Genomic DNA, 18,127 nt, shown 5'->3' on the forward strand with positions numbered 1-18,127 from the left:
GGAGAGTCTGGGAGCAGAGGACAGAATCTCAGAGTGAGGGGAGATTCTGAGAGGATGTTTCCCCGTGTGGGAGAGTCTGGGAGCAGAGGACAGAATCTCAGAGTGAGGGGGGATTCTGAGAGGATGTTTCCCCGTGTGGGAGAGTCTGGGCCCAGAGGGCAGAATCTCAGAGTGAGGGGAGATTCTGAGAGGATGTTTCCCCGTGTGGGAGAGTCTGGGACCAGAGGGCAGAATCTCAGAGTGAGGGGAGATTCTGAGAGGATGTTTCCCCGTGTGGGAGAGTCTGGGCCCAGAGGGCAGAATCTCAGAGTGAGGGGAGATTCTGAGAGGATGTTTCCCCGTGTGGGAGAGTCTGGGCCCAGAGGGCAGAATCTCAGAGTGAGGGGAGATTCTGAGAGGATGTTTCCCCGTGTGGGAGAGTCTGGGAGCAGAGGGCAGAATCTCAGAGGGAAGGGGAGATTCTGAGAGGATGTTTCCCCGTGTGGGAGAGTCTGGGAGCAGAGGACAGAATTTCAGAGTGAGGGGAGATTCTGAGAGGTTGTTTCCCCGTGCGGGAGAGTCTGGGCCCAGAGGACAGAATCTCAGAGTGAGGGGAGATTCTGAGAGGATGTTTCCCCGTGTGAGAGAGTCTGGGCCCAGAGGACAGAATCTCAGAGTGAGGGGTCGCCCATTTCACACAGAGATGAGGAGGAATATCTTATCTCCGAGGGAGAGAGTGTGGAACCCTTCACCGCAGAGAGCTGTAGAGGCTGGGCCGCTCAGTATGTTCAAGGCCGAGAGAGACAGATTTTAAAACAGTGAGGGGGTCGAGGGTCACGGGGATAAGGCGGGAAAGTGTTGATGATTATCACATCAGATCAGACACAATCTCATTGAGAGGCGAGGCATATTCGATGGGCCGAACGGCCAACTTCAGCTCCTGCGTCTTCTGCCCTTAATCGTTTGTGACAATTTCTGAAACGTTCGTGGTGTGTTCTCCCAAGGACAGTCCATCATGTTTTCTGAAACCGCTCCCACGTTTGTGCAGGCTTCCCGACACTTCATGGGCAGATTCCCTGAAATCTGAAAAATTCCTGGAGTGGTCGGATTTCCAAGCCTTCGTCGCGTCCCGCCTGATGAGCAAAGTGACACTGGTTGGCAGCGCCAACTTGCCGTGGTTTCGTTTTGGAGGGGGATAGGCCGCTGGCGGACAAATCCACCCCATTCCTTCAGGGGTATGTGAGTCCGACGAGGTTGACATTGCCAGCAGGCACTGGGATTGCAATTTGCTCAGCAAACATTTTCTTTCTCCTCGTAGCGACCAAACGTCACATCTTTAGATAGTATTCATCATTCTCACGTGCGCCACCCGAAAACCAATTGACTAAAGGTAGCCACTTTCTGCATACTTTTCTATTTATTTACGGCTTATCAAGTCCCAGGCGTATGCCTCCTAAACAAAGCTTTGTCAGTTTCAGTCCACACCCACAGATAGCAACTTGAGATATGCCAAAATAATGATCATCACCTGACGACTGGTGAAGCTGTGACGTAAAATTCCCAAACTGTCAGAGGGTCAGTACTGAGGGAGTGCTGCACTGTCAGAGGGTCAGTACTGAGGGAGTGCCGCACTGTCAGAGGGTCAGTACTGAGGGAGTGCTGCACTGTCAGAGGGTCAGTACTGAGGGAGTGCCGCACAGTCAGAGGGTCAGTACTGAGGGCGTGCTGCACTGTCAGAGCGTCAGTACTGAGGGAGTGCTGCACTGTCAGAGGGTCAGTACTGAGGGAGTGCTGCACTGTCAGAGGGTCAGTACTGAGGGAGCGCCGCTCTGTCAGAGGGTCAGTACTGAGGGAGTGCTGCACTGTCAGACGGTCAGTACTGAGGGAGTGCTGCACTGTCAAGGGTCAGTACTGAGGGAGTGCCGCACTGTCCGAGGGGCAGTGCTGAGGGAGCACTGCACTGTCAGAGGGTCAGTACTGAGGGAGTGCTGCACTGTCAGAGGGTAAGTACTGAGGGAGTGCCGCACTGTCAGAGGGTCAGTACTGAGGGAGTGCTGCACTGTCAGAGGGTCAGTACTGAGGGAGTGCTGCACTGTCAGAGGGTCAGTACTGAGGGAGTGCTGCACTGTCAGACGGTCAGTACTGAGGGAGTGCTGCACTGTCAGAGGGTCAGTACTGAGGGAGTGCTGCACTGTCAGAGGGTCAGTACTGAGGGAGTGCTGCACTGTCAGAGGGTCAGTATTGAGGGAGAGCTGCACTGTCAGAGGGTCAGTACTGAGGGCGTGCTGCACTGTCAGAGGGTCAGTACTGAGGGAGTGCTGCACTGTCAGAGGGTCAGTACTGAGGGAGTGCTGCACTGTCAGAGGGTCAGTACTGAGGGAGAGCTGCACTGTCAGAGGGTCAGTACTGAGGGACTGCCGCACTGTCAGAGGGTCAGTACTGAGGGAGTGCTGCACTATCAGAGGGTCAGTACTGAGGGAGAGCTGCACTGTCAGAGGTTCAGTACTGAGGGCGTGCTGCACTGTCAGAGGGTCAGTACTGAGGGAGTGCTGCACTGTCAGAGGGTCAGTACTGAGGGAGTGCTGCACTGTCAGAGGGTCAGTACTGAGGGAGAGCTGCACTGTCAGAGGGTCAGTACTGAGGGACTGCCGCACTGTCAGAGGGTCAGTACTGAGGGAGTGCTGCACTATCAGAGGGTCAGTATTGAGGGAGAGCTGCACTGTCAGAGGGTCAGTACTGAGGGAGTGCTGCACTGTCAGAGGGTCAATACTGAGTGAGTGCTGCACTGTCAGAGGGTCAGTACTGAGGGAGCGCCGCACTGTCAGAGGGTCAGTACTGAGGGAGTGCTGCACTGTCAGAGGGCCAGTGCTGGGGGAGTGCCGCACTGTCAGAGGGTCAGTACTGAGGGAGTGCTGCACTGTCAGAGGATCAGTACTGAGGGAGTGCTGCACTGTCAGAGGGTCAGTACTGAGGGAGTGCCGCACTGTCAGAGGGTCAGTACTGAGGGAGAGCCGCACTGTCAGAGGATCAGTACTGAGGGAGTGCCGCACTGTCAGAGGGTCAGTACTGACGGAGTGCCGCACTGTCAGAGGGTCAGTACTGAGGGAGTGCCGCACTGTCAGAGGGTCAGTACTGAGGGAGTGCCGCACTGTCAGAGGGTCAGTACTGAGGGAGTGCCGCACTGTCAGAGGGTCAGTACTGAGGGAGTGCTGCACTGTCAGAAGGTCAGTACAGACGGATTGCTGCACTGTCAGAGGGTCAGTACTGAGGGAGTGCCGCACTGTCAGAGGGTCAGTACTGAGGGAGTGCTGCACTGTCAGAGGGTCAGTACTGAGGGAGAGCTGCACTGTCAGAGGGTCAGTACTGAGGGAGTGCCGCACTGTCAGAGGGTCAGTACTGAGGGAGTGCCGCACTGTCAGAGGATCAGTACTGAGGGAGTGCCGCACTGTCAGAGGATCAGTACTGACGGAGAGCCGCACTGTCAGAGGATCAGTACTGAGAGAGTGCCGCACTGTCAGAGGGTCAGTACTGAGGGAGAGCTGCACTGTCAGAGGATAAGTGCTGAGGGAGAGCTGCACTGTCAGAGGGTCAGTACTGAGGGAGTGCTGCACTGTCAGAGGATCAGTACTGACGGAGAGCCGCACTGTCAGAGGATCAGTACTGAGGGAGTGCCGCACTGTCAGAGGATCAGTACTGAGGGAGTGCCGCACTGTCAGAGGAGTGTTGTAATTGCTGTCCACCTGCTCTTCTTTCTGGTGTTGTGTAAGGGATTTTATTTTGAAGAGGAACGGTTGTGGGTGCCGGGGGTAGGTAATGTCCGTGACCCCCACCTCCCCACCCTCCACAGAGCGACCAAACAATGCCCAGGTCCTGCCTCAAGGTGCTTCATCCGGGTGTCTAATTATGGGATCTTGCTGTTCCCAAAATGGCTGCCGACGTTCCTGCACCTTGACTGTCCCTCCGCCTGGAAAGGGCGTCCTCCGGCTGCGCTCGGTGAAAGGCGCTATGTCAATGCAAGTCTCTGCCTTGTCAAGGTGGAGGGGAGGGAAGCACGTCTGGAATTCAGGGGCCTGCATGCGCGGGGTGGGCCGAAGGGCCTGGCTCAGTCTTTTGTTGGTTTACGATTTGCGTTTTTCTCTCTCCTCACAGAGGTTGTGAACGTGACGGGGAATTCGTCAGGCAGCCGACCCCGCAACGCCACGGGACGAGGGACGTGGGCGAGCTGCATCGACCAGGCCGAGATGCTGAATCTGGGTTTCACCATCGGCTCGTTCCTGCTGAGCGCTACCACCCTCCCGCTGGGCATCCTGATGGACAAGTACGGGCCCCGGATTCCTCGCCTGGTCGGCAGGTAAGGTGACCTGCCTTCCCCTGGGGCCCTTTGACCTTTCACCTCCCGCCACCCTCCATCCCGGACCGCCCCCTCACGGTGGCGCCTCAAACCGGCCTTTTACACAGGAGTAGGCCCCCATTCAGCCCCTTCTCCAGCCCGTTACACAGGAACAGGAGTAGGCCCCATACAGCCCCTTCTCCAGCCTGTTACCCAGGAACAGGAGGAGGCCCCATTCAGCCCCTTCTCCAGCCCGTTACACAGGAACAGGAGTAGGCCCCATTCAGCCCCTTCTCCAGCCCGTTACACAGGAACAAGAGGAGGCCCCATTCAGCCCCTTCTCCAGCCTGTTACACAGGAACAGGAGGAGGCCCCATTCAGCCCCTTCTCCAGCCCGTTACACAGGAACAGGAGGAGGCCCCATTCATTCCCCTTTCCAGCCTGTTACACAGGAACAGGAGGAGGCCCCGTTCAGCCCCTTCTCCAGCCTGTTATACAGGAACAGGAGGAGGCCCCATTCAGCCCCTTCTCCAGCCTGTCACACGGGAACAGGAGGAGGCCCCATTCATCCCCTTCTCCAACCCGTTACACAGGAACAGGAGGAGGCCCCGTTCAGCCCCTTCTCCAGCCTGTTACACAGGATCAGGAGGAGGCCCCATTCAGCCCCTTCTCCAGCCTGTTACACAGGAACAGGAGGAGGCCCCATTCAGCCCCTTCTCCAGCCTGTCACACGGGAACAGGAGGAGGCCCCATTCAGCCCCTTCTCCAGCCTGTTACACAGGATCAGGAGGAGGCCCCATTCAGCCCCTTCTCCAGCCTGTTACACAGGAACAGGAGGAGGCCCCATTCAGCCCCTTCTCCAGCCTGTCACACGGGAACAGGAGGAGGCCCCATTCAGCCCCTTCTCCAGCCTGTTACACGGGAACAGGAGGAGGCCCCATTCTGCCCCTTCTCCAGACTGTTACACAGGATCAGGAGGAGGCCCCATTCAGCCCCTTCTCCAGCCTGTTACACAGGAACAAGAGGAGGCCCCATTCAGCCCCTTCTCCAGCCTGTTACACAGGAACAGGAGGGGGCCCCATTCAGCCCCTTCTCCAGCCTGTTACACAGTAACAGAAGGAAGCCCCATTCAGCCCCTTCTCCTATTGCGCAGGAACAGGAGGAGGCCCCATTCAGCCCCTTCTCCAGCCTGTTACACAGGAACAAGAGGAGGCCCCATTCAGCCCCTTCTCCAGCCTGTTACACGGGAACAGGAGGAGGCCCCATTCTGCCCCTTCTCCAGACTGTTACACAGGATCAGGAGGAGGCCCCATTCAGCCCCTTCTCCAGCCTGTTACACAGGAACAAGAGGAGGCCCCATTCAGCCCCTTCTCCAGCCTGTTACACAGGAACAGGAGGGGGCCCCATTCAGCCCCTTCTCCAGCCTGTTACACAGTAACAGAAGGAAGCCCCATTCAGCCCCTTCTCCTATTGCGCAGGAACAGGAGGAGGCCCCGGGCTGTAGTGTTTAGAACTAGGGGAGGCTTCACATTCTCAGCACAAGGTGTCGGCCATTTTGGACGGAGACCAGGAGAAATCTCTTCACTCCGAAGGTGTGGAATCTTTGGAATTCCCGATTTCCCAGGGAGCGTTGGGAGCTCAGTTCTGTACTTGAGTAGGAGAGATTTGTTTTGGACACTGAGGAGAATTGAGGGATACGGGGAGTGGGCGGGAAATGGAGTTGAGGCGGAAGATCGGCTGTAGTCCTATTGAGTGGTCGAGCAGTCTCGGGATTGGCGGAATTGCCTCTTCCTGCTGTTATGAGTTGGAGATCTAACCCGAGTGTAATAATTCCAGGAGGCGCAGGATGAAAGGCCAAACTGGTTGAATGGAAACGGAAAATAACGCTCCTACCCCGTCACACATGACAGAAGTCCCAGCTTTGATGAATGTAGAAGTTGGTATCTTTATTTTATTTTGTATTTGTGGCAGTAATGAGCTTAAAAACCTGGTTTAAGGTGGATATTTGTTGCAGTAATATTATTAAAAGAGTTCAATTTATGTACCCAGGCTGTGTGTCTGCTAAAGCTATAATTAAGGAGTCGTAAAAGCTGAGGGAATCATTGATTCCAACCGCTCGGTTGCAGATAAAGGGTTAATGGGATTTGATTGTTGGAGATTCCCCGGGGAGTTGATCATTGATGAGGGAGTCATCCTAGCTAAGCAGGTCATGGAACGTAGTGGTATACTGACGATGTAATTAATGGGAGGGGAGGAGCCAGGTCTATCTGTAGTTTTGCTGTCTGCTGCAGGATATTAAGTTGAACAGCAATTTTGCTATATGCTGATAGGTTGAGCAGAAGTGTCCAGGGACTACTCTTGAAAGGAACCCTCTCCAAAGTTCTCTGCACGGCGAAGCAAGTAAACGCGATTTTGTTAACTTTATTTATAAGTGGCATTTGAGCTGTACTGGGTTGCTGACTCGCAGTTGATGGCAGTTGTGGATAGTTAGTTCAGGTTTTTCCTTTTAGGAACTTTTAGGAACTGCTGAACTGTTAATGACAAAGTTATTTCTCCGATGTTAATGTGGTTAATTCTGTATTTGAGTTAAATTTTTTCTTAAAATAAAAGATACCCCTCCCGGTCTCCTGCTTGTTCTTGGTGCCGCGCGTGTGGAAGGATGTGGAGAGGGGGCAGGAAAGAATGGCCAGATCGGTGACGGGGATGGGAGACAAATGTGGAAGGGGAGCATGGGATCGAGCGGGGGGGGGGTGAGAGTGTTCACGGGGCCCAGAACAAAGGCTGTTGTTCACCATGGGGCAATGACACTGACTGTCACTCACTCCCTCTCTCGCCCTCTTGCTTTGCAGTGCCAGTTTTGCGATCTCCTGTGCCATGATAGCCACTGCTGCCTACAACCCGCCAAGTAAGTGCCACTTTTACTGTGCCATGATAGCCACTGCTGCCTACAACCCGCCAAGTAAGTGCCACTTTTACTGTCTGCCCTGCTACTGAGGGCATAACCTCCAGCTGGTGAAACGTTTCGCTGACGACACACTGTCGGGGTAATGTAGAGGGAGCTCTACACTGTATCTAACCCGTGCTTTATCTGTCCTGGGAGAGCTCGATGCTGACACTGGGTATAAAGTGAGGGACACACTGTCAGGGTAATGTAGAGGGAGCTCTACACTGTATCTAACCCGTGCTGTACCTGTCCTGGGAGAGCTCGATGCTGACACTGGGTATAAAGTGGGGGGGACACTGTCAGGGTAATGTAGAGGAAGCTCTACACTGTATCTAACCCGTGCTGTACCTGTCCTGGGAGAGCTCGATGCTGACACTGGGTATAAAGTGGGGGACACACTGTCAGGGTAATGTAGAGGGAGCTCTACACTGTATCTAACCCGTGCTGTACCTGTCCTGGGAGAGCTCGATGCTGACGCTGGGTATAAAGTGGGGGGACGACACACTGTCGGGGTAATGTAGAGGGAGCTCTACACTGTATCTAACCCGTGCTGTACCTGTCCTGGGAGACCTCGATGCTGACACTGGGTATAAAGTGGGGGACACTGTCAGGGTAATGTAGAGGGAGCTCTACACCGTATCTAACCCGTGCTGTACCTGTCCTGGGAGCGCTCGATGCTGACACTGGGTATAAAGTGGGGGGGGACACTGTCAGGGTAATGTAGAGGGAGCTCTACACTGTATCTAACCCGTGCTGTACCTGCCCTGGGAGAGCTCGATCCTGACACTGGGTATAAAGTGGGGGACACACTGTCAGGGTAATGTAGAGGGAGCTCTACACTGTATCTAACCCGTGCTGTATCTCGATGCTGACACTGGGTATTATGGGATGGACACACGCTGTCAGAGTAATCACATTCTTTATTTTCCTTCCAGCTCTCTCTGCATTGATATTTCTCGCTCTGTCTCTCAATGGATTTGGAGGAATCTGTTTGACGTTCTCCTCCCTCACAGTGAGTTATTCAAGATTTCACCGCTGTCGGTTTCTGGCCCACCCTTTGTTCCACATTCCGGTTCTCTCCCAGTCACATGTCCTTCCCTCCCTTTGACCGAACCTCCCTGCCCACTCCGAGTCCTATCCTCTCTCTCTCCCTCTCTTTCTCTGTCTCTTGCTATGATTCTCTCTCTCTCTATCTCTCTCTCTCTCTCTCGCTGTGTTTCTCTCTCTCACTGTCTCTCTCCCTGTGTCTCTCTCAGTCTCTCGCTCACTGTCACTCTCTCTCTCACTGTCTCTCTCCCTGTGTCTCTCTCAGTCTCTCGCTCACTGTCACTCTCTCTCTCATTGTCTCTCTCTCTCTCTCACTGTCTCTCTTGTGCTGTCTCTCTCGTGCTGTGTCTCTCACTGTGTCTCTCTCTCACTGTCTGTCTCTCTCACTGTCTGTCTCTCTCACAGTCTCTCGCTCACTGTCACTCTCTCTCTCATTATCTCTCTCTCTCTCTCTCTCTCACTGTCTCTCTTATGCTGTCTCTCTCGTGCTGTGTCTCGCACTGTGTCTCTCTCTCACTGTCTGTCTCTCACACTGTCTGTCTCTCTCACAGTCTCTCGCTCACTGTCACTCTCTCTCTCTCTCTCTCTCACTGTCTCTCTTGTGCTGTCTCTCTCGTGCTGTGTCTCTCACTGTGTCTCTCTCTCACTGTGTCTCTCTCTCACTGTCTGTCTCTCTCACTGTCTGTCTCTCTCACTGTCTCTCTTGTGCTGTCTCTCTCGTGCTATCTGTCTCACTGTGTCTCTCTCTCACTGTCTGTCTCTCGCTGTCTCTCTCGCACTGACTCTCTCTCATTGTCTCTCTCCGTGTCTCTCTCCCTGTGTCTCTCTCGCACTGTCTCTCTCTCCGTGTCTCTCTCTCTTTTCCTGTTTGTCTCTCTTTCTGTCTTTAGCTCCCTGTCTCTCTCTCTCTTCCGTGTGGTGTTCTTTCTGGAGCTAATCCTCAGTTAGCGTAGTGTTCACAAAGAGCACAAATAACTTTCATATTGAACAAAGCTAAATGTTTATTGACACTACTCAATTGAATTCGACACTTACTGCTGGATAATAAACATATAATTGTTGATAATAAACATATAACCTACACTCATCTACTGCTAATCTCTGAACTATTACATTAACTATGATCTGCTCTCACTCACACTATCTTTCCTACAGTCTGTCTTCTAGCTTTCTCCTCAACCTCTCATTCACAAGACGTGGCATCAATGCCTTATATAGTTCTACATCCAGCTCCCTCTAGTGGTTGATTTGGGCATAACATTAACCCTTACTGTTCTGTACATTTATTATAATGTTACATCCCCCTTTCTTTGGAAAAAAAAGTTCTCAACTTTGTCACATTTTTTTCTTTCGATATTACATTAGCGAACCTGAATCGTTACCTTAACTTGTCTTACATTCAGGTGTAAAAATAAATGTTAAATTACAACAGTGAGTACGCATGAATAGTTATTAATTAAAAGTCAGTTTGTTCGATGGTTTTCTCATTCTCGCTGACCTTATCAGTGGTCTTGTCGAAGTATGCAAGTTGTCTTCCAAATTGTCTTGATGCGTTGTTGACAATGAAGGATTTGGAAAGTCAATGTTTTGGAAAATGGCACCCTGAGCGATAATGTTCGGAGTTTGAAATGAAACATAGTTCGTTACCTTCAGCAATGCTCTTCTCGTGCCTCTAAACATTGTGCCTTTTTCAGTTTGTACCAAATATGATCATGGTGCAATTTGTCAAAATACTTTAGCAACATGTGGTGTCTTGGGAGTGCACCTTTAAGAAATATTTTTGTCTTATCACATGGCTTCAGTGATGTCATTGTTTGGTGGGGCTGGGCTGTGGCTCTGAGTTTTACTTTGGCTTTGAGTTTTGGACTGGTTTTTAACTGCACAGGTTGAAAGAAGTGTCTATCTATCTTCATGTTAAAAGCTATTTCCAGGCTGCTTTACAACTTAAAAAAGAGAAGTGCTGTCTGGAAGGAATGCCGTTTGAAAAGGGGAACAGAGTATCACTAACACGTCTTAAACCAGTCAGAATGCCGTGAGCTCGGACACACCTTTGAAAAGGGGTTTCTGGTTTCACTTGTACTTTGTTGTTGAATTGGAACAGTTAAGGGGGAATTCCATTGGGCGGCACGGTAAGCACACATGGCTAGCACTGTGGCTCACAGCGCCAGGGTCCCAGGTTCGATCCCCTGCCAGGTCACTGTCTGTGCGGAGTCTGCACGTTCTCCCCCCCCCCCCCCCGTGTCCACGTGGGTTTCCTCCGGGTGCCCCCCCCCCCCCCCCGGTTTTCTCCCGCAGTCCAAAGACATGCAGGTTAGGTGGATTGGCCATGCTACATTACCCCTTAGTGTCCAAAAAGGGTAGGAGGGGTTATTGGGGTTTGGGGATAGGGTGGAAGGGAAGGCTTAGGTGGGTCGGGGCAGACTCGATGGGCCGAATGGCCTCCTTCTGCACTGTATGTTCTATGTTCTAATTCATTAAGGGTTATACAGAGATTACAGTAGCTTTGTGTGGGGTCTTTGTGTTTGTAATTAATAATTCTTGCTGTGTGTCTTGAGACAAATGTGAACTAAATTCTTAGAATGAAGCTTGTTTCTTTGATCAAAAGCGTCTAAGAAGCCTGGTGAATAACACGTGAAAGGCAGCCTCTTGTGCTGACCCTAGAAATCTGATTACGGGGCACGAATCCTTCTTCCCACGTCTGGTAAACCCCGGCGACAGTGGAGGGGCTCCACACGCCAACAGTGCTCATGATAAATGCTTTGCTGAATCGCTCCTTGGCTATCCCGACGCCTTTCTCTGCTACGCTATTGGTTCAGGGGGGTACAATGGGCTTGATGTGATGTGGTTAAAATTATAAACTTCTGCAAACTGTGTCCACTCCCCAACTGGTGAAGCAAGGACCGGTGTTTAGCGAGAACGTGCAAAGGAATTCTGTGGCGTGCAAAAGGAGATTTCGCTGCTCGTATTACAGATCGCGCCATTGAATCATTCGGCGTCATCACCTCGTGTTAGTTGGAATCGTAGGCGATTAAGGCTAGATAGTCATGACCTTCAAAGTAGAACAGATCCATACCACCTTTGATCCACGAATTGGTGATGAGTTAATTTTCTTCCAAGCTCTCTTTGCAATGCGCAGGTTGATGCATCGGACAAATGATGCATCCCTGTGCATGATCGTCCGTGTCCTTGTTGATTCCAGGCCGGCATACAGAACGCCTTGCTCGTCCGTGACATTTTTCAACTCTTCGGTGACCCTCGTGGACCTGTTCCAAAATATCCTGTTGGAGGCAGAAAGGAATAACCATCCTGTCTCCTTTGAGTAGGAATCCGCCAATTGCCGTGAGGTCACCTTCTACACTGCATCATCCACTGGGGGCCAACCTTCTTTGAGGTATTTGATTACCCTTTGGAGCGTCAAGTCCTTTTCTGATGATACGGAGCTTGCCGTCAGACACTGGTAGCATTTCGGCAACAAATGAAGCGTATGCTTCCACATTGTGAGCTCTATCTGAAATTGTGGTATCAGTATCACGTGCAGCTCGTGATAAGGTGTCAGCAACAATTAATCCATGTCCTGGCCCTTTAGATCATAGAATATTCCAGCGCAGTACAGGCCCTTCGGCCCTCGATGTTGCGCCGACCTGTGAAACCACTCGAAAGCCCATCTACTCTATTCCCTTATCGTCCATATGTCTATCCAATGACCATTTGAATGCGCTTAGTGTTGGCAAGTCCACTACTGTTGCAGGCAGGGCATTCCATGCCCTTACTACTCTCTGAGTAAAGAACCTACCTATGACATCTGTCCGATATCTATCTCCCCTCAATTTACAGCTATGTCCCCTCGTGCTAGACATCACCATCCGAGGAAAAAGGCTCTCACTGTCCACCCTATCCAATCCTCTGATCATCTTCTAAGCCTCAATTAAGTCACCTCTTAACCTTCTTCTCTCATCTTGTATGCCTCAGTTAAGTCACCTCTTAACCTTCTTCTCTCTAACGAAAACAGCCTCAAGTCCCTCAGCCTTTCCCTATAAGACCTTCCCTCCATACCAGGCAACATTCTGGTAAATCTCCTCTGCACCCTTTCCAATGCTTCCACATCCTTCCTATAATGCGGCGACCAGAATTGCACGCAATACTCCAAATGCGGCCGCACCAGAGTTTTGTGCAGCTGCAACATGACCTCATGGCTCCGAAACTCAATCCCTCTGCCAATAAAGGCTAACACACCGTACGCCTTCTTAACAACCCTCTCAACCTGGGTGGCACCTTTCAGGGATCTACGTACATGGTCACCAAGATCTCTCTGCTCATCCACTTAAGCGTGACTTTCGAATTATTGGTGGTGTGGATCCTTTGAACCAAGTTTAATTTATCGCGAGCATCCACTCCAACTAGCGATGATTTATCATCTTCCCCCTTTTTAAAGTCGATTGGCATTTTGATATCGCCATACCAACCAATGAGACAGCTCTCGTGGCTGTGGTATTTCCAATATAGTCAGTCTGCCGATGGGTCGTTTCCTGTATTTGCGGTGTACTGTATGCTTGCCTTAAATTCTTTTTGATTATTAAATTTGCGTGCGCTCCTGGATCTATCTGAAATGGACTATCATTCCCATTTAGCTCAGATAGTACACTCCACTCGTTAATAAATTTTGAAAACGGTTGACTGGTTTGTTATCACAATCCGGTGCATTAATCCTTGTAATTGCACCAACTATGACAGTATCCTTCAGTGCGCAGAGGGAGGGGTCATCGTTATCACCGAAGATATTTTATCTTTTTTCTTCAGTCTGTACACTCTGAATCTTCCTATGGGCGTGGCCACAGCGCGAGCACAACATCACGCTTGTGATGTCACTCTCAAGATGGCCGCCAGCAGTGAGCATCGAACGTCCGTAGCCCCGTGTTATACTCCACTTTATCCTCATCTTCAGCAAATTCAAGGGAGTTATACAACTCTAATGCTTGCGTTCCAGCCAAATTAAGAAGAAGCGCTATTTTCCTCTGATCGGAAGCATTTTCTAGCGTGGAGGCAGATAGGAAAACTTCAAACTGCTGTTTGAAGAATGTCCAGTTTTGACATAGTTTACCGTTTGTTTTGAAGTAGTCAGGTTTCTTCAGACTCCATCTTTCAATCCTCGTATGTGTAGATTTATTTGATCGGTGTAGCGGGGTGAGTGCTTTCTTCAATCTTCTTAAAGCTAACCTGTCTAATCTAACTGCTTATTATTTGTAGAAAAAATACTCCTGGTACCATGTGGTGTTCGTTGTGGTTCTAATCCTAGGATGGTTGGCGTAGTGTTCACAAAGATCACAAATAACTTTTTTATTCAACAATGCTAAATATTTATTTACACGACTTAATTGGATTCAACACTTACTCCTGGATAATAAAGAGTTGATAATAAACATATAATCTTATTATTACATTAACTATGATCTGCTCTCACTCACACTATCTTTCCTTCAGTCTGTCCTCTAGCTTCCTCCTCAACCTCTCACCCACAAGGCTTAGCATCAATGTCTTATATAGTTGTACATCTAGCTCTCTCTAGTGGTTGATTTGGTCATACGATTAATCCTTACTGTTCTGTACATCTAACATAATGTCACATTTTGGTCTTTCTCTCTCTCTCTCCCTTGCTGTCCCCCTCTTTCTCACTGTCTCACTCGCTGTCTCTCTCTCTTTTTCTGTCTGTCTGTCTCTCTCTTTTTCTGTCTTTCTCTCCTGGTCTCTCTCTCTCTCTTTTTCTGTCTCAATTGTTGTCTCTCTCTCTCACTGTCTCTCTCTCTGTGTCTCTCCCTCCCTTGCTGTCCCTCTCTTTCTCACTGCCTCTCTTGCTGTCTCCCTCTCTCTCTCTTTTACTGTCTGTCTCTCTCTTTTTCTGTCTTTCTCTCACTGTCACTCTGTCTCTCTCTCTCTCTCACCGTCTCTCTCTCTCTCTGTCCCACTCCCTGTGTGCCTCTCTCACTGTCACTCTGTCTCTCTCTCGCTCGCTGTCTCTCTCCCCCCCCTGTCTCTCTCTCTCACTGTCGCTCCAGATCTCTCTCTCTTTTTCTGTCTCAATTGCTGTCTCGCTCTCTCTGTGTCCCACTCCCTGTGTGCCTCTCACACTGTCTCTCTCTCTCACGCTGTCTTTCTCTCTTTGTCTCTCTCTCACTGCCTCTCTCTCTCACTTACTCTCTCTCCCTGTCCCACTCCCTCTGTCTCTCTCTCTGTCTCTCTCTCTCGCTCTCTCACTGTCTCTCTCCCTGTGTCTTTCTCGCACTCTCTCTCTCGCTCTCACTGTGTCTCTCTGTCTCTCTCTCTCACTGTCTCTCAGTCTCTCTCTCTCCCTGTCTCTCTCTCCCTGTGTCTCTCTCTCTCTTGCTGTCTCTCTCTCGCTCGCTGTCGCTCTCTCTCCCCTGTCTCTCTCTCGCTCGCTGTCTCTCTCTCTCCCCTGTCTCTCTCTCACTGTCTCTCTGTCTCTCTCTCGCACTGTCTCTCTCTCTCGCTGTCTCTCTCCCTGTCTGCCTCTCTCTCCCTGTCTGCCTCTCTCTCCCCCTGCCTCTCTCTCCCCCTGTCTCTCTCTCTCACTGTCTCTCTGTCTCACTGTCTCTCCCCCGTCTCTCTCTCTCACTCTCCCCCTGTCTCTCTCTCTCGCTGTCTCTCTCTCCCCCTGTCTCTCTCGCTCACTGTCGCTCTGTCTCTCTCTCTCTCTCGCTGTCTCTCTCTCTCTCTGTCTCTCTCCCTGTCTCTCCCTCTCTCACTATCTCGCTGTCACAAAGACTGTAACCCAGCGAATGCGAGGGCAGGGAAGGCTCCCAGGGGCAGTCATTTCAGTTTCCTGGAACAAGCAGCAGGTCAGAGACTAAAGAAATAATCAGGAACCCAACTTCAGGAACTGTAGCTAGCGGCAAAATGGCAAAGAGTTTGCTGGTTATTCAGAAAGCAAATAAATTGGCAGTCCTGGGGGGGGGGAACGTCTGGGGAAATTGCCCAATTAAGAGTTCTGTAGGCAAATACACAGAGTGTGAGGAATAAACTTGGTGAGCTGGAGGCTCTATTGCAAATTGAAGATGATGATGTGGTAGCGATTACAGAGACATGGCTGCAGGATGTTCCGAGAATGGGATCTAATTATTCCTGGTGATAAAGTTTACAGGAGGGACAGGGAACATGGCAGAGAGAGTGGAGTAACTTTACTGCTTAGAAATACTATCACCTCAATGGTGAGGGAGGATATACTGAGGGACAATCAGCCAGTGGACACCCTATAGGTGGAACTGATACGGATGTAAAACTAGAATGAGTTGTGTATCAATCCCCTGGTCGCAGCTCTGAGGTGCCAGATTGTATCAATGCAGAAATTAGCAGTGTATTAATGAGGGATTTACACCTAGAGTGGGAGAGACAGACAAGTGTGGGAAAGGTACCGAATTTCTGGAATGTGTCCAGGATAGTTTCCTGCAACAATATGTTCCTCCCCGAGCAGGCGCCGGAATGTGGCGACTAGGGGCTTTTCATTGAAGCCTACTTGTGACAATAAGCGATTTTCATTTCATTTTCATTCATTCTGGATGCAACAAGGCATCAGGCAATGTCAGATCGAGCTCTTGAGTGATGACCCCAGTTTAGTCAACAGCCTAACTGCGCACGGACATTTAGCAAACAGTGATCACAACGTTACGGCGTAGCGTTTGGAAGTGAAACGCACCATTCAGACTCTAGAATTTTAGACGTGGGTAAGGCCGACTTGAACGGGAAGAGAGAGACACTGACAACGGTGAACCGGGAAGATCTGATAATGGGATCATTGAGTAATATTTAAAGAAACATTTAGCAAGATATAAATGCAAAACACGCACAGGCCTGGACGAATGGGATGGATAGAGGACCGGGAGAGGGTCACAAAACAGCTGATAAGAGCGACTAAAAGGGATTATGAAAAGATGTTTGCAAGGGACATTACAATCAATAAGAAGGCATTTTATAGTTATTTAATAATAATCTTTATTATTGTCACAAGTAGGCTGTAACACTGTAATGAAGTTACTGTGAAAATCCCCTAGTCTCCACATTCCGGCGCCTGTTCGGGTACACAGAGGGAGAATTCAGAATGTCCAAATTACCTAACAAGCCCGTCTTTCGGGACTTGTGGGAGGAAACCGGAGCACCCGGAGGAAACCCCACGCAGACACGGGGAGAACGTGCAGACTCCGCACAGACAGTGACCCGAGCCGGGAATCGAACCCGGGACCCTGGAGCTGTGAGGCAACGGTGCTAACCACTGCACTACCATATGTCAAGGGCCGGGGGTTAGATCCTCTCTTGTCGGAGACGGTCGTTGCCGGGCACGTGTGCGGCGCGAATGGAACTTGCCACTTGCCAGCCCCCGAGCCTGGATATTGTCCGGGTCTCGCTGCATTTGGACAGGGACTGCTTCGCTATCTGAGGAGACGCGAATGGTCCAGAACATCGCGCGGTCGTCCGCAAACACCCCCACCTCTGACCTTCTGATGGAAGGGAGGTCGCTGATGAAGCAGCTGAAGATGGTTGGGAGCCTGGGACACTCCCCTGAGGAACTCCCGCAGTGATGTCCTGGAGCTGAGATGATTGACCTCCAACCACCACAACCATCTTCCTTTGTGCCGGGAATGCCCCAACCAGCGGAGAGTTTTCCCCCCGATTCCCAGTGTCTCCCGTTTAGCTCGGGCTCCTTGATGCCAGACTCGGTCAAACGCTGCCTTGATGTGCAGGGCAGTCACTCCCACCTCACCTCTGGCATTCAGCTCTTGTGTCCATGTTTGAACCAAGGCTGTACTGAGGTCAGGAGCTGAGTGACCCCGGCGGAACCAAAACTGAGCGTCCGTGAGCAGGTTATTGCTGAGTAAGTGCCGCACTGTTGATAACTCCTTCCATCACTTAGCTGATGATGGAGAGGAGACTGATCGGGGGGCAGTAATTGGCTGGGTTGGATTTGTCCTGTTTCTCGTGTACAGGACACACCTGGGCAATTTTCCACATTGCCGGGGAGATGCCAGTGTTGTAGCTGCACTGGAACAGCTTGGCTAGGGGGTGCGGCAAGTTCTGGAGCACAGGTCTTCAGTACTATTGCCGGGATATTGTCGGGGCCCACAGTCTTTGCAGTGTCCAGTGTCCAGCCGTTTCCTGATACCACGCTGAGTGACTCGTATTGGCTGAAGACTGACGTCTGTGATGCTGGGGACCTCCGGAGGAGACCGAGACGGATCATCCACTCGGCACGTCTGCCTGGAGATTGTTGCGAATGCCTCGGCCTGGTCTTTTGCACAGATGTGCTGGGCTCCTCCAGCATTGAGGATGGGGATATTTGTGGAGCCTCCTCCTCCAGTGAGTTGTTTAATTGTCCCCCGCCAGTCACTGCTGGAAGTGGCCGGGCTTCGATCTGATGCATTTGTTGTGGAATCGCTTCGTTCTGTCTATTCCTTGCTGCCTATGTTGATTGGAGCACAAGTACCCCTGTGGTTTAGCTTCACCAGGACAACACCTCATTGTTTCGGTCTGCCTGATGTTGCTCCCGGCTCTCCTGCAGTGTCCACTGAACCAGGGTTGATCCCCTGGCTGGGTGGTGATGGTAGAGTGGGGGATATGCCGGGCCCTGAGGTTAGATTGTGCTGGAATACGATTCTGCTAGATTGTCGACGCGGTGCGTTTGGACAGTGCTCCCGAAGGAGACTCGGTGAGTTTCTGCAGGGCATCTTGCACATGAAACACTCGGGCTGTGGTGGAGGGAGTGAATGTCTCTCGCTCTCTCTCTCACTGTCTCTCTCTCACTGTCTCTCTCTCTCTCGCTCTCG

General features: G+C 51.1%; 1 protein-coding gene across 3 annotated transcripts in view; it reads left to right on the forward strand.

Moving 5' to 3' along the window:
* Positions 1-18,127, forward strand: part of slc43a1b (solute carrier family 43 member 1b) — a 193,366-nt gene that overhangs the window by 17,975 nt on the left and 157,264 nt on the right. For all 3 annotated transcript variants that reach the window (XM_072498042.1, XM_072498043.1, XM_072498044.1), the window contains exons 3-5: positions 4,129-4,330; positions 7,159-7,214; positions 8,189-8,265. In XM_072498042.1, coding sequence (XP_072354143.1) covers positions 4,129-4,330; positions 7,159-7,214; positions 8,189-8,265 — 335 coding nt within the window. The remainder of the gene's footprint in view (positions 1-4,128; positions 4,331-7,158; positions 7,215-8,188; positions 8,266-18,127) is intronic.

This window comes from Scyliorhinus torazame, chromosome 4, assembly GCF_047496885.1.
Source record: "Scyliorhinus torazame isolate Kashiwa2021f chromosome 4, sScyTor2.1, whole genome shotgun sequence".
Taxonomy (NCBI): domain Eukaryota; kingdom Metazoa; phylum Chordata; class Chondrichthyes; order Carcharhiniformes; family Scyliorhinidae; genus Scyliorhinus; species Scyliorhinus torazame.